At 50.2% G+C, this 27,880-nt stretch overlaps 2 protein-coding genes across 8 annotated transcripts in view; both read left to right on the forward strand.

The window, feature by feature from the left end:
* The window catches only part of PAK2 (p21 (RAC1) activated kinase 2), a 48,031-nt gene extending 43,039 nt beyond the window's left edge, over positions 1 to 4,992 (forward strand). For all 7 annotated transcript variants that reach the window (XM_074833405.1, XM_074833407.1, XM_074833406.1 and 4 more), the window contains one exon: positions 74 to 4,992. In XM_074833405.1, the coding sequence (XP_074689506.1) occupies positions 74 to 160 (87 nt within the window). In that variant the 3' untranslated portion in view covers positions 161 to 4,992. The remainder of the gene's footprint in view (positions 1 to 73) is intronic.
* LOC141926934 (aquaporin-12-like) lies at positions 4,193 to 12,774 on the forward strand. The gene is made up of 4 exons (XM_074833413.1): positions 4,193 to 4,274; positions 9,007 to 10,504; positions 10,998 to 11,114; positions 11,737 to 12,774. The coding sequence occupies exons 2-4, from the start codon at positions 9,898 to 9,900 to the stop codon at positions 11,916 to 11,918; spliced, it is 906 nt and encodes a 301-aa protein (XP_074689514.1). The 5' UTR covers positions 4,193 to 4,274; positions 9,007 to 9,897; the 3' UTR covers positions 11,919 to 12,774.
* Positions 12,775 to 27,880: the final 15,106 nt, after the last annotated feature.

Raw genomic sequence — 27,880 nt, forward strand, 5'->3', positions numbered from 1 at the left:
TAGATATATGGCTTTTACTGGCTTTTTAAACTGAGTCTTTCACTAATTTACTGTGTTTCTCTCTTTCTGGCAGCATCCCTTCTTGAAACTGGCCAAACCTCTGTCTAGCTTGACGCCACTGATCTTGGCAGCCAAAGAAGCAATGAAGAGTAACCGCTAACATTACTGCCACAGCCTTCATCCTTTTTTTTTTTTTGTTTGTTTGTATTTTACAAATCTTTATAATATATGAAATTGTTACACTTCTGGGGGGAGGGAAGGGATTTTGTGGGGGGGAAAACGTCTGCAAAAGGGAAGAAACTCTCATCCAGAAGACACCCAAAATAAATTGTGGTGACTCTAGTGATCCCTGTCTGGGGTCCAGAAGGAATTGAGGACTGAATTACTGCCCTTTTTTTTTTTTTTTTTTTTTTTATTTCACACAGCCCAGAAATGCCACTTACTCTGCCCAGGGTTTTAAAGGGTTTTTAACGACTTCGCTGTAACAGCTCCCATTCATTGTACCCTTCTGGGTACTTTCAATACTTGAATGACAGATTCAAGCTTTCAGAGAGCAGTACTAATTTTACCTGCTGATCTCTTTCACTCTCCTCTTCCTCCCCTCTACCTGTTTACTTTCAAATCGCTGTAGTAAGCTCCCACATAACTAGATTTACAGCAGGTGTGACAAATGTGAAGGTACATTTTGCCCCTCATTTCTTTTATGGATTAGCTGTCACTGTACTGTAGAATTGACAACTCATCTACTTAAGAAATCATAATGTACTGAGATGTTTTTCACTTTTTAAGATGAATATGGAGAGAGGGGGAAGAGAAGTATTCAGCTGTTTCTCATATGCCTGTGCTCTGTGGACTTTTAATCAAAGATGTGGCCTCTTTATAGAAACTTAATGATGGGTCAAGTCTTTGGATGTTGGTTTATGGATATGTAGGTAGGGGTCAGATACTTTATTTATGATCAAATGATCAGCTATAGTCAGGGCAAGAAAAAAATTCCAGCTGTCTTCCTGTCTGCTCTTTTTTTCCCATTAGACTTGCTGGCCAGAAGCTTGAGGGATAATGTGCTTGGTGTGGTGGGTGGTTCAAAACCATGTATTGTATCTGTGCTCTGACTTGGGCTTTGGAAGTTATGCTGGTGCCTTTGACTTTTTTATTTTACATTTCCCTTCTTTGTATCAAATACATTTTTGTATATGTTGTAATTTTTTTTTTCCCCAAGCAAATAATGCATCAACCTATGGAGTTGTCAGAGTTTTAAGTATTAGAGCTATTTTTTTCCAATTTTGTATATGCTCCATTTGTACTAATGAAATCAGAAGAAGAAATAATCAGATCTGAGGACACTGAAGATACAGGATTTTTAAAATATAATTCAAACAGAAGATTATGAACACCTGGAAATGCCAAAGCGCTGTTCTGAGAAGATGAAAGCTGAGGGGAGAACAGTGCCATCAGACGTTCATGGGGCTTATTTGACCGGCTAGTTTGAGACTGAGAAGACGTGGTGTGTCACACTCATCCTTTCTCACTATAGACGTTGTACCAGCTAGAATGGCTGAATTCAAACATTCAATGCAAGAAAAAGTGCCTCCCTCTGAAGGACAGCGAGCAACTTGAGTGGTTGAGTTCTTGGGGTGTTACCAGGGGCAAGCATAGAAGGGCCGGTGCCCCTGGCTGCTTCTAGCGCTACAGTCTATGCATTTCAGCTTCCCCAACAGTTTAACGAAGAGCCAACTGTAGTAACAATGTGCCAAATGATTCTGTGAAAGAACAACCATTACTTCAGTGGGATTTTATTGCATTCCCAGTGGGGCAGGACCTGGGACAGATAGGCTTACGGCTGGGTATGGACAGAGGACCCCAGATAAAAATTTTTTGCACAATTTTACAAACAGAAGCTGGCAGAAGGTAGAAGTAATTTTCAGATAATTTCAGTATTTGTATAGCGATAGAAATAACTACATTTTGGGGACTGGTAGCCAAGGTATGACAAAACCAACTTCCAGCTGGGAGCGGCTGGCCAGAAGAGCGGAGGCTATTTGTGTTGATGATGGAGGGGAAGTGGGGCCAGGGTCTCGCAGCATCTGCTGCTGTGACTCACGAGCTTTCAGGAATTGGTGTGGTACCAACAAGATGCCTTGTTGTGCAGGGCACTGCAGTATGGCAGTTCAGCTCGCGTTCTGCTCTTGTGTGGCAGTGAAAATTACGTCAGGTAACTCCCATCACAGGAGTAAATCCCTCTAGCTAGAGCGTAAGAATAGTTGTGGTTTTAAATTCAAGCAAGGGTCTCATTCCAGGCAAGGAAATCTAGATGCATTTCCCAGGCATTGCGAGCCATGGACGCTGTAAACACTGTCCCTGATTTGAGAGTGTCTGGCTCCCAGATCAAATGAAATAGCGAGGAGGCTTGGCTGAGAAGGCAACCCTGGCCTACCAATGATTCCCTCTTTGTCCGTTGCTGGCAATGGACTTTGTGAAACTTCTTGTGCCAGAGTTAAACGGGGAGCTTTTCTTTCTTTTTTCTTTTTTTTCTTTCTTTTTTTCTTATGGCACAATTTAGACAGTAAGATAACTTGTGATAAATTTAGATTTTTTTAAAAGAGAAAACCATGAAATCATAAGTAATTTTAACTTATTACTTCACTTTTATTGATGAATGAGAATGATATAAAACATGTTACAAAATTTGTCCGATTTAGTCTACTTAGGAGATGATTTCCAAACTTTCAGCCATCTTAGCACACAAAACTTGGCCCAATCCAAAACATATCTCAGCACTTGCTGTGTGACCTGGAAAGGTGTTTACCTCTGAGGTTGAGAAGTGTCCACATCTCCCCTTCCCCACGCAGCAGCCTTAATTGTTATGTAGTTGGGTTTCTCACCCTCCGCTGCCAGAAATCGGGGTCAGAGATGGAGCTGACAGAAGAGGAGAGCCATGAGAAGGTTGCTGTGCTGTGCTTTTGTGTCTTAGTGGGTCGGGCATCGCTTTTCTGACGATGTCAGCTGGATGTATCCGCAAGATTAAAAAATGCAAGCAGTGGGGTTTTTTTCCCTGATGGGAGTAGATTAGCATCCTTCAAACTTGCTGCAGGGCTGTTCAACTCTGCTGTGTCACCAGGGCAGGCGGAGACCGGCCAGAGTTCAAGCAGATGGTGATAAGGGAAGGTGCTGGGGCTCCCGTATGTCTCGCTTGCTCTCGGGTGCCAGCACAGGATCCTGAGTCAGGATCAAATATACATGTGACACGTATTGAAGTGTAGCATATGGTGGCGTGGTTAGTTGGGTATATGGAGCTGGGCAGCTTATGGCTGAGATGCAAGTGTGCAGGGAATGTGTGGCTCCTGGCATTTTCTTGTTACCGTAGAATAAACCAGACCTCATTAAAAGCAACCGTGGCACTGGGAATGTGCACTTTGACCTGCCTTAGATGTTAATGAGACTAATTGTAGGCTTCCCCCCACCCCAGCTCTCTGGTGCAGGGAGGTGCAAAGGTGTGGCTAGAGCAGGTGGGAGAGGCTGGGTCCCTTTGTTGGAGGGGATGGTGGGTGGGCTGGGGAGGGAGTGAGGAGGTTGTTAAGGGTCTCTCCATCTGGAGTTGAATAAATAAATGTCTCTGGTCCATTTTTCCCTCTGTTCTCACGCTGTCAATGGAAATGGAAGTAGGTGCAAGCTTTCTTTTTATTTTTTTAACTGTCTTCAGATTTTAATGTTGCCTTTTGTGTAATTTAATCCCATTATGTTATTTAATTGTTACTGCAATATTAACTACTGTATTTGTTGACTTTGTTTAATAACTGTTCTTTCAGGGCTAGAAATAAACTTTTAAAAAACATCTGGGTTTTTTTACCCCTCTTCCCCATCATGAGTTTATACTTCCTAAGACGAGAGTAGCTGAAAAGAATCCATGTTTAGATGTCTTAATGAGGTTAACAGAATGTATTTGTTTGTAATTAAGCTTCTTATGATTGCTTTAATTATGATGGAAATAATTTTATGCTATACTAGCCTGTCCTGTTTCTTTTAAAATTTTATTCCTCATCAGTGTCTGTACCAACCTCGTGATAACTGCAAGATTTCTTTGCTGCCACGCGCTGCTGGCAGATGGTTATGCCTCCCTCAAAATGCTCCAGATCGCTGACGGGAGAAAAGCAGCTCTGAAACACCCTTTTCACCCACCGTGGAAGAGAGATCCCTTGCTGCTCTTGTGAAGGGAGCAAAGCAAAGACCAGCCTAGTTCATCACAGTCGCATCTTGCACCATCCCTTCGCTGTAAGGTAGCCTTTCAGTAGTGACTGGGGTGGGACTGATGGGCCAGTAAACTGCGATGATGGCAATAGGATGATGTTCCTGTAACTATTCTGAACAAGACTGCTTTCTTGTTTCGTGACTATCACCCAGTATCCCGCATATAAACGCAGGGAATGAGCTGTCCTGGTGCCTGCTTGAAAGACATGGCTCTTGGTTCTGCACCATCCCTGCGTTTGGCTGGCTGAGCCGAGCGGGGTGAGGAAAGCTGGGTGCCAACAGCTCACCGAGGACGTGGGATGAGATCGATGGTGCCTGTCGGTAGGCTGTGGAGACTTGCTCGTGTTTTTCATCGAAACTACAAAAAATGCTGTGATGTGTTGGCGTGGCAGTCTAGCTAAAGAAAAGGACATCTAAACAAATTTACTTTGGGGTTGAAACTGGTTCAGTTGAAATCCAGATGAAATTTGTCTCAGTTGTGAATGTCAAAGACTCATTGTGTCGTGTGTTTCCCATGTGTTATTGGGAAATCGTCTCTTCCCCTTTCTTGCATGTTGTACAAGCTTTGCTCATACCACTGACAAAGGGAAATGAAGAAACCACTCATCTTCAGAAGCCTTTTCAACCAGACATGAGAATGTTGTTTTGCACAAAGCACTGTCTCTTCAGGTTAATTTGTTGTAGTATCTTTGTCTTTATATATAATTGACCCTTTATGCATTTAAACTGATGTTCTCTAACTCTGCATTTCAGTGATTTTGCATTTAATTTATGGGGAAAAAGGTTGATAAGAGGAGGGAGAAGGTGCTTAGTGGAACTTGCTAATTATCTGGGTATTGGTGCTGCTTGAAAGACGGCAGGGTTTTGGCTGAATGGGGTTTGCACAAGTTGAAGGTTGCTAGTGCTTGCTTGATAAATCCTATTAAGTCTTGCGTGAACTTGCATATACCTGGCCTAGACTAAAACCAAGAGCAGCCCCATTGGTTTGGATCGGTTTATTCAAGATTGGGTTCTTAAAACTTTGTTCTTCAAGATAGTAAAGTTGGGGCAATGATTCTTCCCTTTCAGGGCTGCTGATTGTTTGCAGTGAGTCTTCCGCCAAGCTGAGCACAATTATTTGGACTGTGCCAGCAACATGATGGTTAAAACCAGGATGACTGAAAACTGAAAAGGATCTTAATTTCTAATTAGCATTTTCACCACGGTGCCTGAAGAAAAGCGTTGGGTTTCGGTGGGATTCGTGTGGCTCGTGCGAGCACAGTATTTGTCTGCAAGTGCCTGCTCCCAGGGATTTGTACAGCTGCACTTTTTCCTATTTTTATAACTTGCATTTTGCTCTGAAGATTGTTTTTAATAAAAACAGTCATCCTCAGTCATGTGAGAAAAGTACGTGAAACTGTGCTGTGCTCAGCTAAATTCTTGATGTTGCTCTCCAGATGTGTGGAGGAAGCAGGTTTTTCCAAGAGCTTTTTTTCCCTGCTTTGAACTCCAGCCTAAGGAAGGATTTTTTTTTTTTTTTTTCTTGAGGCGGGAAAAATACCAACAAGTGAGAACAATGAATTTCTGACTATAATTTCTCTACCTGCAGTCTGTTATGAGGGAGGAGGGCAGTGCCGATGCAGCTTCTCACGCTGTCATTCCCTTATTGTAACGATGATTCTGTTTTTTCCTGTTCTTGTCTGCTAGCCAGTGTCTGCAGGGGGAGTCGCTTCCAGCACATCATAACTTCGTTTCAAATCCCGTTTACCTACTGACTGATTATTGAAACAGCGTGTAGGGACTGATGATTTTTCTTTCTAATGGGATTTGCTCACTGGGAGGTTAATGATTGCTCATTCTCTTTAGCATGCTGAACGGCTGCTGACTTCTGCTTTGGAGAAGATATATTGAGTCAGTAGAGAGGAGGCTGGGACTGGAATAGCAGACAGTATGTCTCAATGTGCAGATACATCTCCAGGCACGGCCTCCCGTTTCTGGTGTTTTCTGAAGGGCTTGTGAATAATGAATCTGGCTTGCTATAACTGTGGATCAGTGGAGGAAATGCTGATGTGACTCGGGGCATGTCCACGGGCTGTTCTGGAGGGGAACAGAATACCCTTCCTGGGGACAGACATCTCCCTCGAATTCAAGGTTTCTAGAGCCAAGGACGATCCATCTTTGTTATTTTTTCCTCCCAGCAAATGCTTTTTCTAAGGATTCAGGTCTTTTCACGAAGCACAACTAACTTGTAAGTGTCTTTGAGCCCTTTTCATCTGGCTGCCTGTGGGAGGAAACCTGCTGCTGGGTTTCTGCTGCCTTTGTTGCAGCAGCTGATAACAGGTGGCTGCTCTTGGAAAGCTCTTATCCACCCCCCTGCCCAGTAAAACTCTCCTTAAATAACCTTACAACTGCATTCAGCTGTAGTTATTGCTGCTTTGTGGGTGAAAATACCGGGGCGGGGGGGGGGAGGGGGAGTCAGAGTTGTTCTGTCCAGCTTTTGTTACCCTTTAGTGTTTTTGGAGAGTGTTTATTTTACTTAACAGTGGAAATGCCCCCTTGTTCCCATCCCATGGCTAAAATCCCCTTGTTTAAAATATCTGCCTTTTAAGCTGCTGTAGTTCTTGACAGCACTGAAAGCAGATTTGCTTTAGAAAAGACACTGATGTTCCAGCCACAGAAATGTGGTTTTCAGTGGGAGTATCTGAATTTTTAGACGGTCTTGTTTCTCAAAGAGCAGCTGTGCAAAGCTATGTGGACTCCTGAAGGGGTTTTGCCTTTGTAGTGGCCTGAAGATGTGCTCTAGTACAGAGCTTGCAGCGTGCCCCCTTCTGCTGTCAGCAGTAAAGCAAGATAGGAAACGAGCTGATTGCGTATCTGGCCTCGTTAAATCCCATAATTATCCTCATAAGCAACAGCTTCCAGCTCCTCTCTACAGCGTGGGTTAAGTGTCTCACAATTGCAGGATGTGCCATGGGCATAATTACAGGCAATGGACGGGAAATAGTTTTTAAAGACTTCTGAACACTTATTTCCTAAGGCTCAGCTTGGAAACGCTTGAAAAGAAGGCAAAAATCAGTTCTCGTGGGAAGGAAGAGATGCTGGGATTTTTTTTTCCGGTTTTACCATGGATGTCACAATGCTTTCCATGTCACAGCTGTGTTTGGAGGAAGGGGACTAGAATGCACTTGCTTCTTAGGCAGTAGTGCATGGCAGCTTTCTCTTGTAAGAGTAGCTAGAAATATTAGTGCAGGGGACATGTGCTCTGCTCAGTGGCTGAGATGCTCCCCAGAGGGGAGCTGTCAGAAAGCTCTTCTCTGCTCTAGCAAAACCCTCTCTTGAAACCAAGGTTCAAATGCTCATAGAAGGGGTTGGGACGTGGCATGGGAAGATCTGTGACATTCCTCTGTGCAAACTGCCCATCTATCTCCTGTGTCCCATGAGCCAGAGGGTCTCTTCCATGGACTTGGTTTTGGCTGGTCGCTGGGTCTTTGTAAGGTTTTGTTTCTAAAGATAAAGCTTTATTAAGTAGTTTCTCTACTTTTGAGGAACACAAAAGTAGGGGAGGGAGAAAGAACCATTGGATGATGTTAAATGTTTTTGTGGTCTGTTCTGTAGTGATGAGTAGCTTCATCTGACGAGCATTTTCATGCTACCAGAGGTGAATTTTCAAGAGGCCAAAAATATTAATTCTATGAGTCTCCTAAAACATGTTTCATCTTCCTTTATTCGGGCAAGGTCGTTTGCTCATTTGAGGTGAAAGATTCATGCTCATCCTGTCTCCTGGAGAGAGAAATGGGTTAAAAATGGGAAAATTATGAGATGTTTTGAGGCAGGCCAACCAAAACCAGGGCAGTTCTGGTGGGAGGGAGAGGAGGGCTTGGACGATGGGCTGTTTGCAGCGTGGTCCCTCTCCTTGGAATCTTCCCAAGGTCTCCAAAGCAAGTGCTGTGTGCGGTGATCACTGGGGACCTTCCCAAAACCACCCTCGGGTGGGCACTTGGTGATGGAAACAACTGTGGAAATGAAGATGAGGGGAGGGAGAGTGTTGCAGGAGGAGGTGCTGAGGCTGGCCGTGACCTTCACAAACATCTTCAGAATGCCCTACCAAAATGTGTTTCTTTTCTGCTGCAACAAGGTCTATAAGGGAGGGAGGCCGAGCAGCTCTGACACCTTTGAAGCCTACGCTCCTGGTTTTCATGGGTTGGTCTGTGTTTCCGTAGGCAGCTTGAACTGTATTAAGTGCCCCATCCCCAGCTCAAGCGTGCCTCAAACCTGCATCTCCTAGTAATTTCTCTTATAAATGACTAGGGGAGGAAATAAAATGGCATTAGTAAAAGCTGTTGGCTCCTCGCATGCAGTGGGACAGTGAGAGGAGCCTCGTTACCTGCTAGTGCTGCCTGCGCAAGGGTGCAGGAGCAGGCTTTGGCCTGGGCATGGTGTACCCAGCGTGGTGGTCCCGATGCCCAGCAGCTGTTTCACGGTATGTCCCACCGCTTGTTCCCATGACAGTAGAGCGTGCCCCGGGCACGTTTATCCCTGCAGCATGCCGGTGATGAAGGAGATGCAATTCTGACTGTAGGGATGGGAAACGTGGGCTCAGGTTTGGTGTAATCTCTGTTGCAGAGCAGGGAGGTGACCCAGAAGACCCTTAATGAAACGTTTATGCTCTGTTAACCACGAGTGACTGATAATGTGACATTATTCACCCCATCCCACCCCTCCTGCCATGGCCTGTGTCGCTCCTGCACGTTCCATCACTCACCATCCCTTTTCTTCCCACAGATCCTGGCAGTGGGAGTCCGGGGTTCCCCAGTGACCTGGTGGGAGCTTGTGCTGAGGACGCAACCACTCAAGTCATGCAAGAAGCAAACATGACATATATTGTCACCTGTGATTGCTGTCGACTTCATTCAAAGGTCTAACCCAAATGTGTTTAGATGGTGTGGGTTTCAGAGGTCAGGTAATGACACCATGAGGTGGTTTTGGTGGAGCCGGGGAAGATCTTGTCCCTGATATGTGTGTTACCAGCAGGAGGAGTTGAAATGTCACTTGTCACTAAAATGCCACCTGCAGGCCAATGGCATGTGCGATTAGTGCCACCACCACCAAACGAGGTGAGGTCTTAAGACATGGATAGGAAGCAGTAAGCGAGCTGGGCTTTCAAATTGGCTACAGATGGATTTTACTGTTGCTTAGAGTGGCTCTGCCCTGGAGAAATGTGACCCCCTTACATGGATTGCTGGCTTTCTAAGAGTCCCCTCGCATCCCAGGCTTTGGGATTGGGGCAGTAGGTGGCGTTTTATGGTGCCAAGCAGAAACAAAATGAAGGCGTTTGCTCCTTCTGGAAGACCTGAGCAGCTCTGGGGAGCTGCTGCAAGCTCTCAGATATGAATGCTGGGGGTTGGAGGCTCAGCAACCATGCGGCAGAGATAACGCTGGCACCTGTGTGCTGGGACGAACAACTTGGCTGATCCAGCTGCGGGTGAGCCCATCAGCTCCCTGTGGCAGCAGGAATTGCTCTGCAAAGGAGAAGGCAGCACGTGTGGCGTTTCCCAAGCCTGTCGGGCTGCGCCACGTTTGCTTACATGCAGCTTTATAAAGAGCAGGTGCAGAAGCTTTCTCTGCTCCTTCCCACGGTTTGGTTCGGTCTCTCTTCTCTGTGTAGCCTTGGCTATGGCTGGCCTGAATGTCTCCATTGCTTTTTTTTTCCTGGTTGTTGGGGTATGCCAGGCACTCAGGCAGCTTTCCAAGAGGCTTTTGTCTCCTGGAGCATACGGCTGCCTTGCCAGAGAACTTGCTGGCTCGTTACAGTTGTGCATGAGCTGCCTTGAGCTGAGAATGCTGATGGAGATCGGCCCGTGGGGTGGTGGCTTTGGCCCAGATGTGGTCCTGACTCTGCTCTTCCTCCTTTTCGCGGTTCACGGCGCCTCTTTTGATGGAGCATCCGCCAACCCGACCATCTCTGTCCAGGAGTTCCTGCTCCTTGAGTCCAGCCTCGCAGCAACTGCTGCCAAGCTGCTGGCGCAGGGTGCGGGCATGGGCATGGGCTGGGCTCTCACCAAGCTCTACTGGTCATGGGAGCTGACAGACTTCCACTTCATCCAGAACCTGATAGCATCGGAGTGCAGCTCCTCCATCCACACGGCTCTGTACCATGCTGCCTTTGTGGAAGGCACCTGCTCTTTCTTTTTCCACCTTGTCCTTCTCAAGCTGTGCCAGACTCACCCGATGTACCAGGTCCCTGCCCTGGCAGCAACTGTCACCTTCCTGACCTACACAGGTGAGCAACACCTGCCTTTCTTTTTCTAAGTAAATTAGAAAAATGCCTAATTTGTGGGGGAGGAATGGTCCCTTTTTCATCTTCCAAGATGAGAGAGATAATGATTACCAAGATGTTTATTTTCTACTTATTTTGAGGAATATTTATTTTGGGATGAATACTGCAGTTTAGGATATATGCAGCAGCTGAAATGTCAGCACACCAGAAGCCATAGCTTGCCCCAAAACTGGGAGCACTTTCTTTAAACGTCCCCTAACGCAACCCCTCAGTCCCACACTGAGCGTTTCTGCTTCCCACAAAGCTCAGGGCGACAAGTCTGGGATTTCCCCGTGTGCTGCTGTGACACAGTCCTGGAGATGCAGCTGCTGGAGCTGGGCAGCAGCAGAGATGCTCCCGGCAGGCAGGAGAGGTCATGAGTCTTCTGGCCCAGCTCTTTGTTGGTTTTTCAAAGGATGCAAGCGAGACTGATGGTCATGCTTCTCTTCCCACGCAGCCGGACCATTCACAGGGGCCTTCTTCAACCCTGCCCTGGCCACAGCCACCACCTTCCACTGCTCGGGGAGCACCTTTTGGGACTACATCCAGGTTTACTGGCTGGGGCCCCTCGCAGGTGATATCTGCCCGGGAGGTACTGGGGGGCAGGGGCTGGGATGGGGGGCAATGGGCAAGGCAGAAAGGCTGGGCGTAACACAAACCGCTCCTGGCAAACACTTGAACTTGGGTCTTGCCAGTGGCAAGTGTCCTCTTCTGTCCCGCTTCCCTGTCACATGAGTCATCTCTTTATAGAAATTGGATTGAAAATTGGATATCATAGGACATAGGCAAAACTCTCCCTGAGGCTAAAGTCTGGGGAAAATTGAAGCAAAGATGGTTTAAAGCAACCATCGGCTGAACTATGGTGTTGAGGTTGTCCACAGCTTCAGGATGACCATGGGGAGCTGGACACATGCTGCCTCGAACGCAGAGAGTGGGGACAGAAGACTGGTGGTGTGGTTTACGGCCCTTTTGGGTCAAAACAACCCTTGCTTATTACATTAAGGACACAATGGTTAAATTATCCTTAAAGTAATATAGCAAGGTTCTTCCAGCTGTTAGTGGGGACTTCAGTGGTGCTGAGCTACTTTTTGGTCGTGATGAAGGTTGTGGCAAGGACCTGAAAATCACTGCTCAGCCGTGGGGTGGGTGGAGATGCTTGATGCAGCACACGGAAGGGGTCCATGCTCTCATTTCAGGGATGCTCGCTGCACTCGTGCTGTACCAAGGCAACATCCCACGACTCTTCCAGAAAAACCTCCTTTACAGCCAGAAGAGCAAATACAAGATACCCAAGGCAAGGGTGGCGGCTCATGTGGAGGGTGACGAACGGTGGCGGAAGAGGAAAGGGGAGAAGAGCAACTCTGAGCCTTGTGCCTGAGCCACAGATGGGGACCAAGGAGGCCCCTGCAGCCCCTCTCCTGGGAGTGGGTTTCCTGGTACGGAGGATTTTCCTGCTTAACCCACCCAGCATTCATCCTGCCTGTTTGGTCCCTACCGCAGGGTGAGATATTTTTTTTTTAAACATTGCAAGCAGGCCTTGCAGGATGTCTGAATCCCTGAGCTCCTTTGGGAATAGCTTTGAAAGTCTCCTGGGAGAGCCCGAAATGTTTCAAGCCTGCATCACTGGGTCAGTGGGGGGAAAAAAACTAACACTTTTGCATAAATTGCTGGTCGTCTTATATTGCCAGGAAGCTTACAGAAAGTCAGGACCATTATGTGGGGAGGCTTGAGCAACTCCCAGGTTATTGCATCGTTCAACACTTGAAATAGTTTGACTGGGTCTCTTGCAGCCATAAAAGCAAAGCATAAACCAGTAACTGCCTTGGAAACTTGGGGTGAGGAGGAAGCAGGGTTTGACCTTTCGGGTTACTAAATGGATATTGGTCAAAAATTGGTGTTCTTTGAGTTAAACTGAGGTCGTTGAATTGCACGGGCTGAACCTGGCAGTTCTCTGAGAGGAAATAAAAATGCTCCAGGGAAAGGGAGTTCACTGGCCACAGAAGACCCTGCTGCTCTGTGAATGTGGTGGTTAGCCTGGGTTTTGTGTTCTGTGAGGCATCAAGAAACACTGCACAAAGTGTTTGTGGTTAAAAAACGAGACCCAGGCAGCTGGTACGCAGCTGGTGTGGGTGAGGAAGTGCATCCCAGGGCTCCTCTATGTGTCTACATGAAATATTCCTAAAGATAAAATTACGGTTTGTGGAAATAATAATAAAAATAAATGTTGTGATCGGCATTTGGGTGAGTGATATCATTCCTGTGAGCTCTGTGGGGGGACAGCAGCCCATCTGAAAATGGGAGACACCATGGAGATGTCCAAACTGACGCTGCCCTGCCTGCTGCTTGCTCTGGAAGGGGGATAATCTGGGTGGAAACACCTGCTAGGTAAATGGGGCTCCCCCCAGGCAATGTCAGGGCATTCCATGGGTGCTGCAAACCAGGGATCTCTCCATGGGGAAGAGCAGGGGCTGGGGCAATCCCATGTGCAGCATCCCTGGAGCAGGGCCACTGGTCGTGCCTGTGTACTGTGTCCAGATGTGTCCCCCACCCCTGCTTAAAACAGCCGGTTCCTGCATTTTGCAGAAAATAGTCAATTTTGCAGGACTTCTTGGGGTGGAAAATTCCTGAGCTGAATCTATTCCTGATGCACCATGGCTTTTCAGAGCAATCCAGGGAGTGTGCTCCAGAGCAGTTCGTGCAGGTGGGCAGGGGCTGATGCGCTGCTCTGGTTGTAAAAGTGTCCCTGCCCTGGGTCACCTTGGCAGGAGCTTGAGCAGGAAGCTCTGCTCCTATTTACTGAGTTGCAAAGCGAATAAGGAAGTGGCGCCTGATTCAAATCCAGAGTGAAGGTGTCAGATGCAGGTTTGGCATCTGGACAGGCTGTGCCCCATGTCAGGTGCCAGCCCTGCTCCTCCCTGCACCCCCTCCCCATGCTGTGTGGGTTTTTGGGGGATGACCCTGGCCGTGCTGCCCGTGGGCTGCCCATCTCCCTTGCACCCATGCGGGATTGCCCTCTGGGGTGAACCAGAGACTGCCCAGGAACCCAGAGGGGAGCCAGACCTCTGCAAACCACGAGACCACACCGTGTTCCAGCAGGAGAGATGAGGGAAAGGACCAACGCAGCAATATGTGGACATGCCTCAGAGATGAAACTTTATAGAACAAAAAAACACCCCAAAAACCATGAAGCAAATGCCTCAAAAACAATGCCCCCGCATCACACCCGGCCAGATGCTTGGCACTGCCCGATCCCTTCTGGGGAAGGGCAGTGGGAACACAGTCTGGCTTTTATCCTGGTTAAACTGTGAGCAGGAGATGGGGCACCTTTGGGTGGAAACCAAAACCTTTAAGGCTCTTGTGGCTGGCCAAGGGAGAGCCTGGGATGCTCAGATCCCCCCCAGCAATTTTTTCTGAACCTCTCTTGGTTTGGAAATTGTGCTGAAAATCATCACACCCGGCCAGATGCTTGGCACTGCCCGATCCCTTCTGGGGAAGGGCAGTGGGAACACAGTCTGGCTTTTATCCTGGTTAAACTGTGAGCAGGAGATGGGGCACCTTTGGGTGGAAACCAAAACCTTTAAGGCTCTTGTGGCTGGCCAAGGGAGAGCCTGGGATGCTCAGATCCCCCCCAGCAATTTTTTCTGAACCTCTCTTGGTTTGGAAATTGTGCTGAAAATCCTGAGATGGGGCCTCTGTTTATCCAAACTGATTTGCTGGCTCTGCTTTTGATTTGAGGATAAGTGTAGGATGTGAAAAATAAGTTTGACGAGCCCACCACAACCCATTCTTGCGGTTTTTTTCACCAGGCAGAGTGTAGAATATTCCTACAGCCGCTCCAAGAGGCGGGTTGGGATGTCTGGCTGCGGAGATGCTCACGAGATGTCTCCCAGACGTGTGGGTATTTAACTTGCAGTCTGACACCGTGGTGTTGGCGTCAGTTCTGGGGTAGGATGCTGATCCTATAAGTGCAGTGTATGAGTGCAGCATCCGATGGCAACGTGTAACCACAGAGTCAGGGCAAAAAAAGGCTGATTTTTTTTATTTTTAATTTTTTTTTCCCCAGGACACTTTCAGATGTTTGAGGTCTTGGGCTGTTGGGGAGATCGTCTACTGGGCAGACTGATGTAATTAAGGGGAATGTAATAGGAGTGATGGTGAATGTTGTTATTTTTAATTAAGAGGCTGCTTTTCCCGCACTGTAGCATTAAGGCATAGTGGAGGAGAGCCGCAGCTGGACAGACAGACTTGTTTCCAAGATGTAAATCAAGCTCTGGAGCTCTGATTTACAGCTTGGCCCCGTGCTGTTGTGGTCTCCGGCACAGGGCCGAGGACTTGGGCTGCCCTCCTGGTTCTGCTCCTCACTGCTGGAGTTGGTGCTGTGCAGCGCAAAGCCCTGGATTGCCTCCTCCAAGGCTTCACCTGCCAGTCAGGGGTTTTGCCCCGTTGCAGCCCATTCTGTTCCGCAGCAACGGCAGCGTGTAGCACCCAAGAGCTTGTGCACAGTCCTGCACGGACAGAGGTGGCCAGGGGCTCCCACGGGCAGCAGCGTCCCAACCTGCCTGCCCCCCTGCCCCGGGGCAGAAGCAGCCCCCTGAGCCCAGGAGGCAAGCGTCTGGCTGTCCTCAGAAAAGGCAGCTGGAGAACGATGTCTGGAGGGGACAAGGAAGCTCAGTTTTGGGTGCCCTCCAGCCTGTGCCGCAGGGCATTGCCTTGCCGAGAGGGAGTGGGCTGGCGGGGTCGGGGGGGCTTCTGGGGAAACTGCTTCTTGTACAGAGTGCTGCTGTACTGCAGCTCCGGGGTGACCAGCCGCCGGCACACGTGCTCTGTCTCCTTATCCAAGCCCTGCTTGAGGTTGTAGCCCAAGATCTTTGCGTTGCCATGCTGCAGTGGCCGCAGGGAAGAGTCCTTGATGTCCTTCGGGGACACGCTGCCCATCCCTTGCAGGCAGGTCCTTGCCAGCTCTGCCTGCCTCTGCCGAAGTGCCTTTACTTCCCGCTGCATACGTTCCCTGCCAATGTCTCGGTCGATCCTTTCCCAGAAGGTCCTGTTGAAGTGGGTGTAGATTTCCCAGTCTAGCCTGTTCCAGTCCTTTATCTTCTCCACCATGGTGTCCGAGAGGGGGGACTTAGTGCTGCTGTCCCTGATGTTGAGTGGAAAGGAGACGACGCTGTCCAGGTCCCAGCACAGCATCTCCTTCAGCAGCACCATGGACTCATCAAAGTACTCAGAGATGAGAAGCAAGTCAAAGGACACCTCGATGGCTTTCAGCATGAGTTGCACCCGCTCGGCTGAGACCTCTCCATTTGGGTTGAAGCCAAAGTCGAATGTCATGAGGTTCCTGGCATAGTGGCTGTCACCTTTTGTGGCATTGTAGTAGTGGTATGGTTGACTGAGGAACTCCTCCAGGCTGTGAACGTGGGAGAAAGCTGATGTACCCTTGTAGTACATGAAGGAGGACTCCATGAGCTGCACAGGGTTCCTCAGGATGGAGAAGTAGACAGCTGAGCTGGACACCACTTTCTGCACCTGAGGAGAAAAAGGAGGTTTTAAAGTTGGAGTAGGGAGAAGGGACCTACTCGCTCACAATCACGTGCTCTGCTGGAAAGCAGAAAAGCTCTTGGGTTGGAGATGGTGGGTGCTGGGAAGGGTTTCAGGGTACAGCTCATCAAAGGAGCATTTGTGTCAGCTGTGGGAAGCTGCAGAAGAGGTACACGGGGACAGCAGTGAGCAAAGCTCCCTGCTACATGCTGCCACAGCTGGGTGGCCTGTCCTATCTCCTTGCCTTTCCCCAGATCTGCATGTCCTCACGTGGCATCCAGAAGGGTGGATGCTGGGCACAGCTGACCTTGAGGCGTTCTCCTCTTGCAGCTGGTACCCTCTGGGCCTGTCCAGGGAGCAAGACATCTCCAAGGGCCCACCAGACAAGAACGAGATCATAGTTGCTGACTGCTACAGATGCTGTCCTCTGGCTTGTCTCAGGTCACAGCACAATGCTTCATCAAACCTGTTTACAGAAGCTCTCAGGAGATGCCCATAACATGCAAGGTACCTGGGGGAAATCCTGTCTCTCTTTAGCTTTATCCCTGTAGAATTTACATGCTCTACAAGTGTCCCACCTTGCTTCTCACAAGCCCCTCTCTCCCCTCCCTGTTCGCCTCTTCCAAGGCATCGCGGCTTTGCCCATACCTCTGGCTGCAGGAATCGCATGTGGTGGCAGAGGATGTTGAACTGCTGAGGGCTCCTGGGGGAGAAGCCCTGCACGAACCTCGCCAGGAAGTGGTGTGGATAGAAGAGCTGGTTGCCGCCCCCGATGGGGAAGGCAAAGGTGAGGTTGTGTGTCTCACCGAAGCGGAAGAGGATGTTCATGACGGTGCTGCTGGCGCTCTTGTGGACTTTCAGGAAAACAATGTCAGTCTTGGGCTCACATGTTTCCCCTCGAGAGGAGACCCCTCTGGGCTGCTGGCCTTCTCCAAGTGTCACCTTCCCAATCTTAGAGACTTCTGTCCAGATTGGGAAAAATCTCCCCTCCGGGTCTGTCTTGTAAAAGTCCTCTGCCTGTGGAGGTTGAGCTGAATTTGACACAGTGCGTTTAAACGAGCTGCCCCACTGATGGTGGGGGGAACCCACGGCTTGAGGCTGAGACTGGCTCTGTTCCACCACCTGCATTGTTCCTGCTGGTGCCATTCTCCTGTGTTCCTCTATGGTCATGCGGTTTGCAAAGATTAGGAACTTGCTGGTGACAGCATCAGCATCTCCTAAAACTGTGGAGATCCTCCCAGGAAGACTTGGAGAAAGACCCTCTCTGGATGCTTTTCTCAGGACAGGAAGATGGGATTTCAGCCTCGTGGCTTTCACCCTCTTGCTGCTCTCCACAGGCTGCCCTGACCAGTGCACCTCTTGGCTGCCTGGGCTACCTTCCAGTGGGGTGTCCTGGCTGAAGTACAGATGCATCTGAAAAATGTCCTGTGCCCTCTCAGTTGAAGTGGGGTCTGGTGTGGATTTCCTCTGCCAGTGTGGGGAATTGTCCTCCCACAGCGGGTTGGGGGTCTGGAGGGCATAGCCGAGCCGCTTCTGTCCACGGTCCATGGGCTGCTGCAGGGCACGCTCCAGCTCACACCGGCAGTTTCTGTAACAAGGAGGACACAAGGCTCAGCTGCAGAGGATGGAAGGAGTGTGCAAAGAGGGCAACTCCTCTGCAGCCCAACGAAAACCCCCTGCAGACACCCCAAAGTGCGTTCCCCCATCTTTCTTGGGGTGGAAGGTATTGCTGGTGGGTGTAGGACTTGACCACTGCCCTGGGAGGTCAATGCAGGTGCAAGAAGAGAAGGACAGGTCAGCAGTGATGTGTTAATGCCCCTGTCCTGCAGGAGCATGGTGGGCTGGTGGAAAGGGGCAAAGCAAGAGGAGGAAAGGAGAGAGAAGAGCAGGTGGCCTGGAGAAGCTGGTGGGAAGTTTGCAGATGACCTTAGATTGGGAGGACTGGGAGGATGCTTAAGGGCTGTAGGATTTTGAGGCCAGCCAGGACAAAGCCCAGAGCAGCCTGGTCTGGACCTAGAGCAGCTCAGCTCCGGCCAGGGCATAGGGGTTGGACGTGAGAGCCCCAGAGAGGCCCTCTCCCACCTGGATTTTCCTCTCTGTCTAAAGAAGACACTGTTGGGTAGCTTTCAGGAGGGTGGTTTTGAGCCCATCTCAGTGGTCAGTGAAAGGCTGAAGGGTGAGATGCAGGTTTGCAGTCTTGCTTGGGACCTACTTAGGAGGTTGCAGCTTCTCCATGACTTGAAGTGTAACCAAGAGGAGGATGAGGAGGCTGAAGAAGACCCAGAGCCGACCTGGCTGGCACCTGTATATTGCTTTCAACTTCCTGCAAGAAAGCAGACATTTCAGACCGTTAATAGATAGATAGAAGAAATGTGTGTGTGAGGTGGGGGAAAGACACCTTGAGAATTTTTAAAAATTATTTTTTTTTTTAAGGTAAGGTCACGTTTTCATGGGTGAAAGAGGTGCAGAGGCAGCGATAACCAATGAACCTCAGAGGCTGTGCTCAAGAAGTGTAGCCTAGTGGAAATTTCCAGCTGGAACACAAATATCGCACTGAAAGGTAAACAGTGATAACTGCGAAGTCCCTTGGCTGCTCAGGGACACCGGCACGGCCTGAGCTCCCGCTTCGGCAGCAGGAACGGGCACTGCTCGCCTTTTCCCTGTGCTGCCTGGTCTAGAAATATCGGGACACTATCTTTAAAAACAAAGATAATAAAACTTTGTTTTCCCTGCTCTCCCCTTCTCTCAATGCCCACTGTTGGAGGTGATTGCCGCCTGCACAGGCTCCAGCTGTGGTTGCAGATGTGACGCTACTGTGGGGGCATCAGTTGTGCCTCTCTGGTGCGTGACCCGGCTCTTACTCAGTCTGGTTTTAGCCAGGTCTGCAACAGTACTGTGATTTCTTCAAGTCATCAGCACTACGTTATGGGGGTTTGGGTTGTGTGTGGGAACATTCAGTCCATGAAAAACATTGTCATGAGACTTTTACTGTCTGTAGGGCTTGCTGAAAACCCTGGTGGAGCTTGATCATAGTCTTAATCTTAGTCTTAATCTTATGCAGGGCAGTCAGGGGACTAAGCTTCCTGGAAAAAAAGAATCAGTTTGCATTTAATTTCTGCTGGTTTCTACCCAGAGAATCTATTGTTGCCTAACAGGATACAATTTGTACTGAGACTCTGGTTAATCCTCTGTTGTGGGCTCCTCCTTGGGTGGGAGTCCAGCCTGCAAGCCCCAGATGTCTGCTCTCCCCTTCTCAGAGGGAGGGAGCAGGCTGCTTTTCTGAGCATGAAATGGAGGGATCTAAATTGGAGGAATGAATGAAAGGAGAAATTTGGGCAGAGTCTGTTTGGAAGCCACGTTCCAACAGCTAATCTGTGTTCATCGATGTTGCGTGCTTCCTTCAGCAGTCAGTTTTGGACCAAGAGGCCTGGGACTGCACAGACCTGCTTGTCCTGGAGCTTCTTCATCTCCGTGGTGTTTTATCTCCTACTCCAGGCAGTCTTTTGACACACGGGAGAAGCACTAGCTTGATGAGCTAGCAATGACGCAAGCATGGGCTGTCTGAAGTGATCACATGCCTCCCATTGGTACTGGTCAGGAATTTGGGTTTGCTATTGAAAAAATGGATTTGTTCCAGAAAAATCGTCACCTGTTACGACTAACTGTAGTTTGCTTATTACAGCACTACTTCCAGTGGTTGCACATCAGTTTGGACACTCAGGGGTACGGTTCTGCCCTGCTCTCAATAATGTCACTTACTGAGTTGAAATGTTAAGCTCCTCCTGGGAGATTCTCATTGTCTAAAGTACTTGGGACTGTAAAGGATGGGAGGTCTTAAGTCATGAAGATGCTACTGAGGATTCAAAAGGCATGTAATTACTAGCACGGTGAACAAGCTAGTCAGCAGCAGCACAGGATCCCCAAAACCCAATGGCAGCCGGGAAGTATCCGTGCTCATGTTCCACTTGAGGAGCAGACTGCCAAGCTCAGATGAGGGACAGATGGCTGGCGAACACGTGCATGGCTCGCTGCCCGGCCGTGCAAGCAGCACAAGGAGAGCCTCGTGCTGTCAAAGATAAATGGGTATGACAAGCAATGGATCAGAAAAATGCCAAATGCTGAAACAGTGCTTAAAATGCCAAGATGTTAAAGGGAGAGGGTTGAAGCAGAGACTCGGGGCTGCCTCAGAGCTGCTGCAAGGCAAGACTTCTTGAAATACCGCTGTGTGGAAGATCACTGATGGCCAGAGAGACCAAAGAGGAAGCAGGCAGTGAAGGAGGAGTTGCTCCAGGATGAAGAGATGCTGCTGGACAGATCTTGTTGGAGATCCAACCCTCCCATCACTCAAGGCACAGCTGATGGTAAGTTTGTCTGCCTGACCAGCCTGAGAAAAGCCTCAGGAAATGAAGGAAGAGCTAACTAACTGTGATATTTAGCGATATACCCAAAGTCTCTCTCTGGGGAGACCTGCAGGAGCACCCAGTAGCAAAGGCAGAATGATGCAATGCTTCCCCAGCAAGCGGTGCTGAGGTAGGCAGCACCCTCTGCTACTCCAGTATCGCTGTTTTGTGCAGATGTAATTCTGGACTTGCTTCCACAGAGGTCCCTGCTCAGTACTAAACTTTCAACCCATAGAGAGTCTGTGAAAGATCCAGCTCCTTTTGCTGCTAGCCTGCTGCCTCTTTTAAGATGGCCGTTGTGTTGGTTGAGACCACACAACACTTTGCTGGCTGCGTGGGTCTGATCAGGCTAGCATAAAGTCAGAACCATTCCTCCAGGCTGGGTCTGGTGGGACACACGTGCATCAAGGAGAGTGTGCTGAGAAAAGGACACCAGTGTCAGCACTTAAGTTTGTGCTGAAGATGCCATGAAGTTGCCCTGAAGGCAGCAAATCCAGGATAAAATGGCACGTGTAGCATGAGAAGCCTTTGTCTTGGGGGCTGGAGCAGCTGGATTTGTTGCTGGACAATGAGCCTTCAAAAGGCTCAGCTGCTTTCCATGGGTTCAGAGCCTTCTCTCAGTTTAACATGCCAGGATGAGATCATGGGCGTGGGTGTCTTGGGTCAGAGTTAAATACTTGAGATCACAGCCCCAGGAAGATGTCCAAGATGCACTTGGAGCTGGTGGGAGTCAACGCTGCCCTGTAGGGTGGGTCGGGCTGCGAGAGCAATCTGCAGAATTTTTGGAAATGCCTCCGGCCGCAGGCAGCCTAGAGCTGAAGAGCCCCCGTAGATCAGAGCCTGTGCACTGTCACCTCCAAAAGTGACAAAGCGGGGTGCAAGGATGGATGCAGCACCCCAAAGATGCCTTTGGCTGCGAGGGCTCAGAGAAAGCCACAGCAGCTGAATCCTACGCTGGCTCAATGGATCTAATCAAACCTCAATCTGTTGGTCATTTATTTGCAAGCGATGATGCCCCCAGCCATGTCTCACTGCCTGCTCCTGCCAGGGGAGGGGATGCCTGCGGTGCTGCGTGGAAGCAGGTGCTGCTTGATTGCAACGGTACCACAGATTTCCCCTCCATTTTTCTCCCTCTGCTTGAAGTAGAGGGGATAACCTGCTTCCCTCTGACCTGTGCCCCTTCCCTGTCCAAAACAAAAATAAATTCACGGGTTGGGATGGGTCTGTGGTTGGCTGGCACTTTCTGAGCCATGCGGGATCTCAGCTGACTGCTGGGTGCCGCGGGAGGTGCCAAGGCTGGGTTCACCTGGCAGGTAGGTGGCAGAAAATGACTTTGTTGTTTTGCTGTGGCTAGATACGCTCCAGGCAGTGAGCGATGTTTCACGGGGAATTAAGGTATATGATATGTACACCAGCGATAGCCCACCTCCTCTAACCAGTGATTGGAGCCATTTTCTTCACTTGCTTCACAATAAATGAAAAAATGGGGACAACAGTCTGCAGGACGCTCAGGAGAAGATAAGGTAGCACAGTGAGGGCACAGCCTGCCTGTATTGGTGTCCAACCTACCCATAAAAGAGCTGGTTTAGGAAAGTCCCCGAGCACTGCAGCCTGGTGTGCAGCAGCAGGGTGTGCAACGCCCCAGATGCTGCAGGCACGTGTGGAAAGGTTGTCCTGCCCCAAAACGCTCCCCCCCAGCAAAAGGGCGCTGCTGCGAAGTCAAGCCTTGCCCTTCTCTGCTCCTTGTCCATCCTCTCCAAAATAGAGGCTGCGGAAGAGCGCATATGACCCTCGATCCATTCACAGGGTTGGCCACGTAAAAGACTTGCACAGACATGTTTCTGCTCCACAGGTGAGCGTGCAGAGCTGAGAGTGGTGAGTCCTTGCCCGGGATGAGGCAGGAGGGATCAGCATCCTACTTGCCCTGACAAGGTCTTTGCCATTCTTCTTTCTTTGCAGTCTCAGGCCTTACAAAAGATGTTATTTTCCTGCCTAGCATGCAGGGGAGCAGTGCTGCCCTGGGAGCTTCACTGGAAGAGAAAGCCCCATGGATCCAGACCTCCCCACATTTCTGCGGAGCAGAAGTGCTCCTTTGCCCATTCCCATTCCCACTTCAATCTCCAACCATTCCTCAACACAGAGGGTCCTACAACGACATGACCTCTGGCTAGGATGGAAACAGAATTTTACTTAAGGAAATAGTATTCTACTTAAATAAATAATCAAAAAAAATCACTTACGCGACCAAATACCTTCTGAATTTCAGCATGGTGAGCTGGAGCTTTGGCTGGGGAGCGGGTGGTTATCGTCAGACTGGGATGGGAGAATGGAAAGCAAACATGCGGAGCCTGGCTTGTGTGTCTGCAGCTGGTGGCCCCTCCCTGGCGGGGGGGTGCCCACAGCAGACCTTCCCACCAGTGCCCTGCTCTCCAACTCCTGCCCAGGGGAGGGACCAGCCTCCGTGCCCTCGAGTGGCACATTTACGCGGCCACAGCTTTGAGGGCTACTGGCAGCAAGCTGCCTTCTGCAAACCGCTGCCACGTCATGCAGAGCGGCGGGCAGGCTGTCCGGGCGCTTGTGGACACTACGGGGGGTGGCTTTGCCACCTGCGTCTGCATCCCTGACTTGCTCCTTGGTTTCACCCATGACTGTTGATGTTCCTCTTTGACCCCTTGTGTCCTCCTGTTTTGCTCTTTGTGGTTGTTCCTTCTTTTCCCTTCTCGTGTCCTTGAGGACAGAGATGGTTCAGTCAGGAGTGCTTAGCTCTTGATAATCCCTGTGTTGATACAGTCTTTAGGTCTGTGCTGCTGAGACCCTGTGCGGGATGGGTCACACCTGCATGGAGCTAGTCCTCGCCAGCACAGCCCGGCTCCATCCACCCTGGACTGGCGTTACAGTAAATCCCAGCTCCCTCCTTTCCTTCCCCTTGTCTTACTCACTGCTCCAGGCACAGTGTTAAACCACCTGTGGCTCCAGGCACCGCTTAACATGTTGATGTCATGTATTTGCCATCTTCAGACTGGCCTCCCACATTTCCCCAAGCCAGCAAAGTCCTCAACCACCCACTCTGGGACTGTGCTGTTCCAGGATGAGCAGCAACAGGACAGCCCTGCTAGGAAGCCAACTGTTTTCCAGTACCAGTAAAAAAATGGTCACTGAGTCTGCTTCTTGCTGGCCGATGGACAATGTAAGTCAACTCAAAGGAGGACTGGGAGGCTGCCCTCCATGATGGAGGTCCACAGCTTGTCCTTTGACCAGGGTTTCTTCCCTCTTCAGTAGCTTTTACTCCACATCCTTCCCCTTCGAAACTCATCCCAGCATCCTTCACAGAATCAGCAAAACACAGCCATGGCTTTGTGTGACCAGGGGCCCTAAGCCCAGGTAGTGGGACCACACGCTTCTCATATTTGGGCACCAGGCACCTGGGGTGATGGTGGAGGATGTGTGGCTGTGATGTGTTCCATGAAGACTGTTGGCTCAGGCTGGGCAACACCCATTCTGCAGGACCAGGCTCACCGCATGCTTCTTGGCACCGGTGAAGAGGACCCTGGCGATGCATGCTTTCCCTTCATATGTGCCCATGGGTCTCAGGAAATGTGTACGAGGCAGATAAGTCATTTCCAGCCCAGACCTTGGCTTTCTCAAGGGGCTAAAGGGCACAGCTTCCTCCCTCCCTGCTCACAGGCAGGGGGGCAGCTGTTCCCCTCACCCTGGCACCGGCAGGCACTGCCTCTCCCTCCTCACCTCATTGAAACCACAAGTTTGCTGTGGGGCTGTCGCGTTCTCCACCCATCCTGCGCTCCGGCTATCTACCCAGGCTGGCAGCTTATCTGGGAGTCTGGGGCTGGGTGAGAGCCATGGGCTAGTTTGCTGTTTGCAGGGATCAAACCCCTTTCCGCTGTTGGGACTGAGGGTTGGTGCTTCGCCCCTCTCCTTCCCTCTGCACAGCTGTGCCCCATGCAATCTGAGATGGATAAGCCTGCTTGGGGGGCCACGGTGATGTGGGGTAGGTGGCTGGGGGGTCTGCGAGCATCCCCAGGCAGGACCTTGGGAGACATTCTATTACTGCAGGGCATGGGACGCACTTGCCTGGGAGCATCCAGAGGCCCATCAACGTGAGGGTGCCCAGACTGGCTTGATCCTGCTCTTTTTGGTAGTTTCCTCTTGCTGGATTGCCACTTGGATTTGCAACTGCTCAGCGCACTTGTTTCCCTAAGGACGAGCCTATCTGAACATGGGGACCTCACGGGAGGCCCAGTTTTGGTATGTAACCCTGGTCGGGATTGCCTGTATTCCTGTTTATTGCCTGGCAGCCTCTTTCTTGGGCATGACTCGACAAATCTGTGGAAGAGAAACGCAAAAGGCAAAGTTGTCGTCTCCTGCTTGGGCCTGGTGATGTGAAGCACAGCATATGCTGTCATCTGCCTGAATGCTTCTTGCGTTGGAGGCCACATCTGCAAGACCTCGGCAGATCTCTTGGGCTGCTTCTGTTACCTTTCAGCTGCATCCCAGCGAGGCTGTTTCCGACCATGACATGGATGGAATGGGGCCCTACTTGTGGACCAGTGTCCTGAGGGCCTGAGTGGAGATGACAGTCCTCTGAGATTACACCCAGTGGCCTCTTCTCTCCCACAGATGCTGGAGCAGGGGGTCAGGATACAGGCAGGCAAATGTGTCTTTTGCAGCTGCGTCTTTTGAGAAACTAAAGGTGCCCTCATAGGAGGGATTGGGCTCTGTCTCTGCTCACCAGGCAGCCAGGTCCTGCTGGGGTGACCTAATGGGCTCATAACTTTCGTGTACGTGTGAGACTGTCCTGGTAGTGCAGAACTGCCCCAGGTGCCTGCTGCTGAGTAGGGTCCTCCTAGGTGGAGTGCTCATTCACTGCCTGGGGATGGACTGATCTCAGCAGAAGGCAGATGAGGACACCCAAATAGCAGAAGCCTCTAGTCCCTTCCTATCCCATGCACTTATACTCCCACCCCTGCTTACGATAACGAGCAAGAAGACCTCAGCTTGCCTCAAGACACCCAGGACCTTGCCGCTCTCATGCAATGGCTTTCCTGCTTGGCCTGACCATGGCCTGGAGGGCCTGCTGGTGGGTTTTTCCCAGGGTTGGGGGGCAAGCTGCACCTGCACCTGGAAATCAAGCATCTCTGGTCCCTCTGCAAGTCTGCACCTGGGTTGAGGTGAATATGTGGGAAGGTGACCACCTCTCCGGTGAGGAGGAGAGGAGTCCCGTGACCCAGGTTTCCAACCTTGAGGGATGGACCAATTGCTGGAGCAATGGGTGGTGCGAGGGAGAGCACAGGGGTTTGCAATGGCTTGAGCCTCGCTGTAACATCAACTAGCTGTCTGCCTCCCTTCACCTATGTCTTATTTCTTTTCCTGCTGGGTGGGGACTACTCCAGCATAAAAATAACACAGCAGAAAGCTGTATGGGGGTTTTTGTTTGGTCTTGCTAAAGGCAGATAGGTTTGCCACCAACAACACTCCTTTCTGAGCCTCAAAATGTGAACAGCTGCCTTCAGGCAGGTGACATGACAGATCTCCTTACAAAGGTGAGGAGCCAGCAAGGGCTTTCCAGGCAGGAGCAGTGAAGCTTTCCTCTCCTGTGAGAGCTGGGATGTCGAGACAGTGCTGCAAAAGCGAGGAGCAGGAGAAAGGCCACTGCTGCTCTCCGGGACAGTTTTCCTTGGCTAACGAGGAGGGGATGGATGTCCTTGCATGTGTTGGCAAGAGGGAGGCAGCTGTAGCCTGGAGGTTGCAGGCAGCCAGGGAGGTGTCTTTGTGGAGAGCAGAGACTGGGGTCCTGGGGCAGATGAGGAAACTGTTTCTGGGGCTTTGCCAGAAGGGGTTGGGGCAACCTCTGGAGATCTCCCTTATCAGGGAATGGAGAGTGATGGAGCTCCTGCTGAAAATGTCTCCTTACTTTACAGTCAAAGCAGAACATCTGCAAAATCAATGAAAACCTTTTTGTGTCTAAAAGAAGCAGTCAGTGCTCCTTAAATTCCTGGAGAAGCCGTTAGCTGGAGGGGGAAAACCAGAGTGCTACAGAAAAAACATACCCAGGGTTAAAGTTCTCCTGGGAAGGGCCAGGAGTTAAAAAACCTACTGATCTCATCTTAGAGGAGCCTGGAATACCACTTGGCAGTGCTGTGATGGTGGGACAGACCTCCAAAGAAGCCCAGCTGGTGAGAGGGGCTGAGGACCCCTCCCACAAGGAAGGGCTGGTGGCACTGGCTGCATCTGCGGTGGGTGTCCTGGTCCCCAAAGCCACAGCCACCTGCTTGAGACTGCCGTCCCTTTGCCTCGTGCAGGCAGCTAGACTTGGAGGACCTGGAGGAAGGTTGTTCCTACTGGGATAAGTCAGGGAAGGCACATCCATTGTTGGACTGGTTCCCATTCCTCACTGAGGATGACCACGAGGTCCTGTTTCCTACCATCAGTCCCCACTGTGCCTGTGCTGCCCGTGCCAAGTGCCCAGGCCCCACTGGCCCGTCTCTCATCGCACGCTGAGAGCATCCCATCAGGAAACCCCTAAACTCCCTTCTGCCTCTCAGTTCAGCTCCTTCGTCCTAAGGTTTCCAGTTGCTGCCTCCTCCCATCCTGCACGAAATGGCTGAGCTGCGGCTGAGGCTGGGGATCTGCCTTTTACAGGCACAAAAATACAACCTGAGCTGGTGCATAAACCTATACTTTCAAGCAGTGCCACAATTTGTTGTCTTGATCCTGGCAAGAGAGAGGAGCATGGCCAAGTCCTGCACGCTGCCGAGGCTGGCAGGGCTGTCCCTGCTCATATTGGTTCATCATTTTTTTCCCCTCATCTTTATTTCTGCCCACACGTGGTCGGTTTGGCCATGTCATTTGTACCCTGTCAGCCTGGAGCTTGCTGGATCTCAGAGGGGCTGAAAAGACAAGAAGTCTCTGTGTGTATCCCCAGCAGCAAGTCAGCCCCAGATGCAGTGGTGAAATAGGTGTCTGGGACATCCCGATTTCCTAGCTCTGCAGTCCTTCTCGCCAAACCCCTGATGGAGAGAAACTTCAGAGAGGGACAGGCTTGACCCCCACCCCCAGCAAACTCTTTGTGCAGCTTTTCTGTTTGCTTTTCAGACCAGTTTCCAGACAGACTTATTCACGAAACGACCCATGATAATTTCTAGATGACTTTCTCCGGGGAATCCAGCACACCGTGTTATCAGCAATGTGCAAGTTTGCTTTCTGAGTCGTTTTGAAATCTATCACACACTGGGCCCCCCTTTCCGCTGCTGGCATCCGTCAGTCCATTAGCGCCTGCCTAAATTGATATTTAGTTAATTTTACATTTCGCAGAGCGAGTGAGGCATGCCGATTTAATGAGTTCCTACTAACTTCAACAGCTCTCCTGGGACACTGAAGTCAGCCC

Source organism: Strix aluco, chromosome 9, assembly GCF_031877795.1.
Source record: "Strix aluco isolate bStrAlu1 chromosome 9, bStrAlu1.hap1, whole genome shotgun sequence".
NCBI lineage: Eukaryota > Metazoa > Chordata > Aves > Strigiformes > Strigidae > Strix > Strix aluco.

Excerpts from the sequence above, each read along its gene's own strand:
- LOC141926934 (XM_074833413.1), top strand. The coding sequence starts at position 9,898 with ATGGCTGGCCTGAATGTCTCCATTGCTTTTTTTTTCCTGGTTGTTGGG. Across the intron at positions 10,505-10,997 it reads CACCTTCCTGACCTACACAG|CCGGACCATTCACAGGGGCC; the intron begins GTGAGCAACACC and ends CTTCCCACGCAG. Across the intron at positions 11,115-11,736 it reads CTGGCTGGGGCCCCTCGCAG|GGATGCTCGCTGCACTCGTG; the intron begins GTGATATCTGCC and ends CTCTCATTTCAG.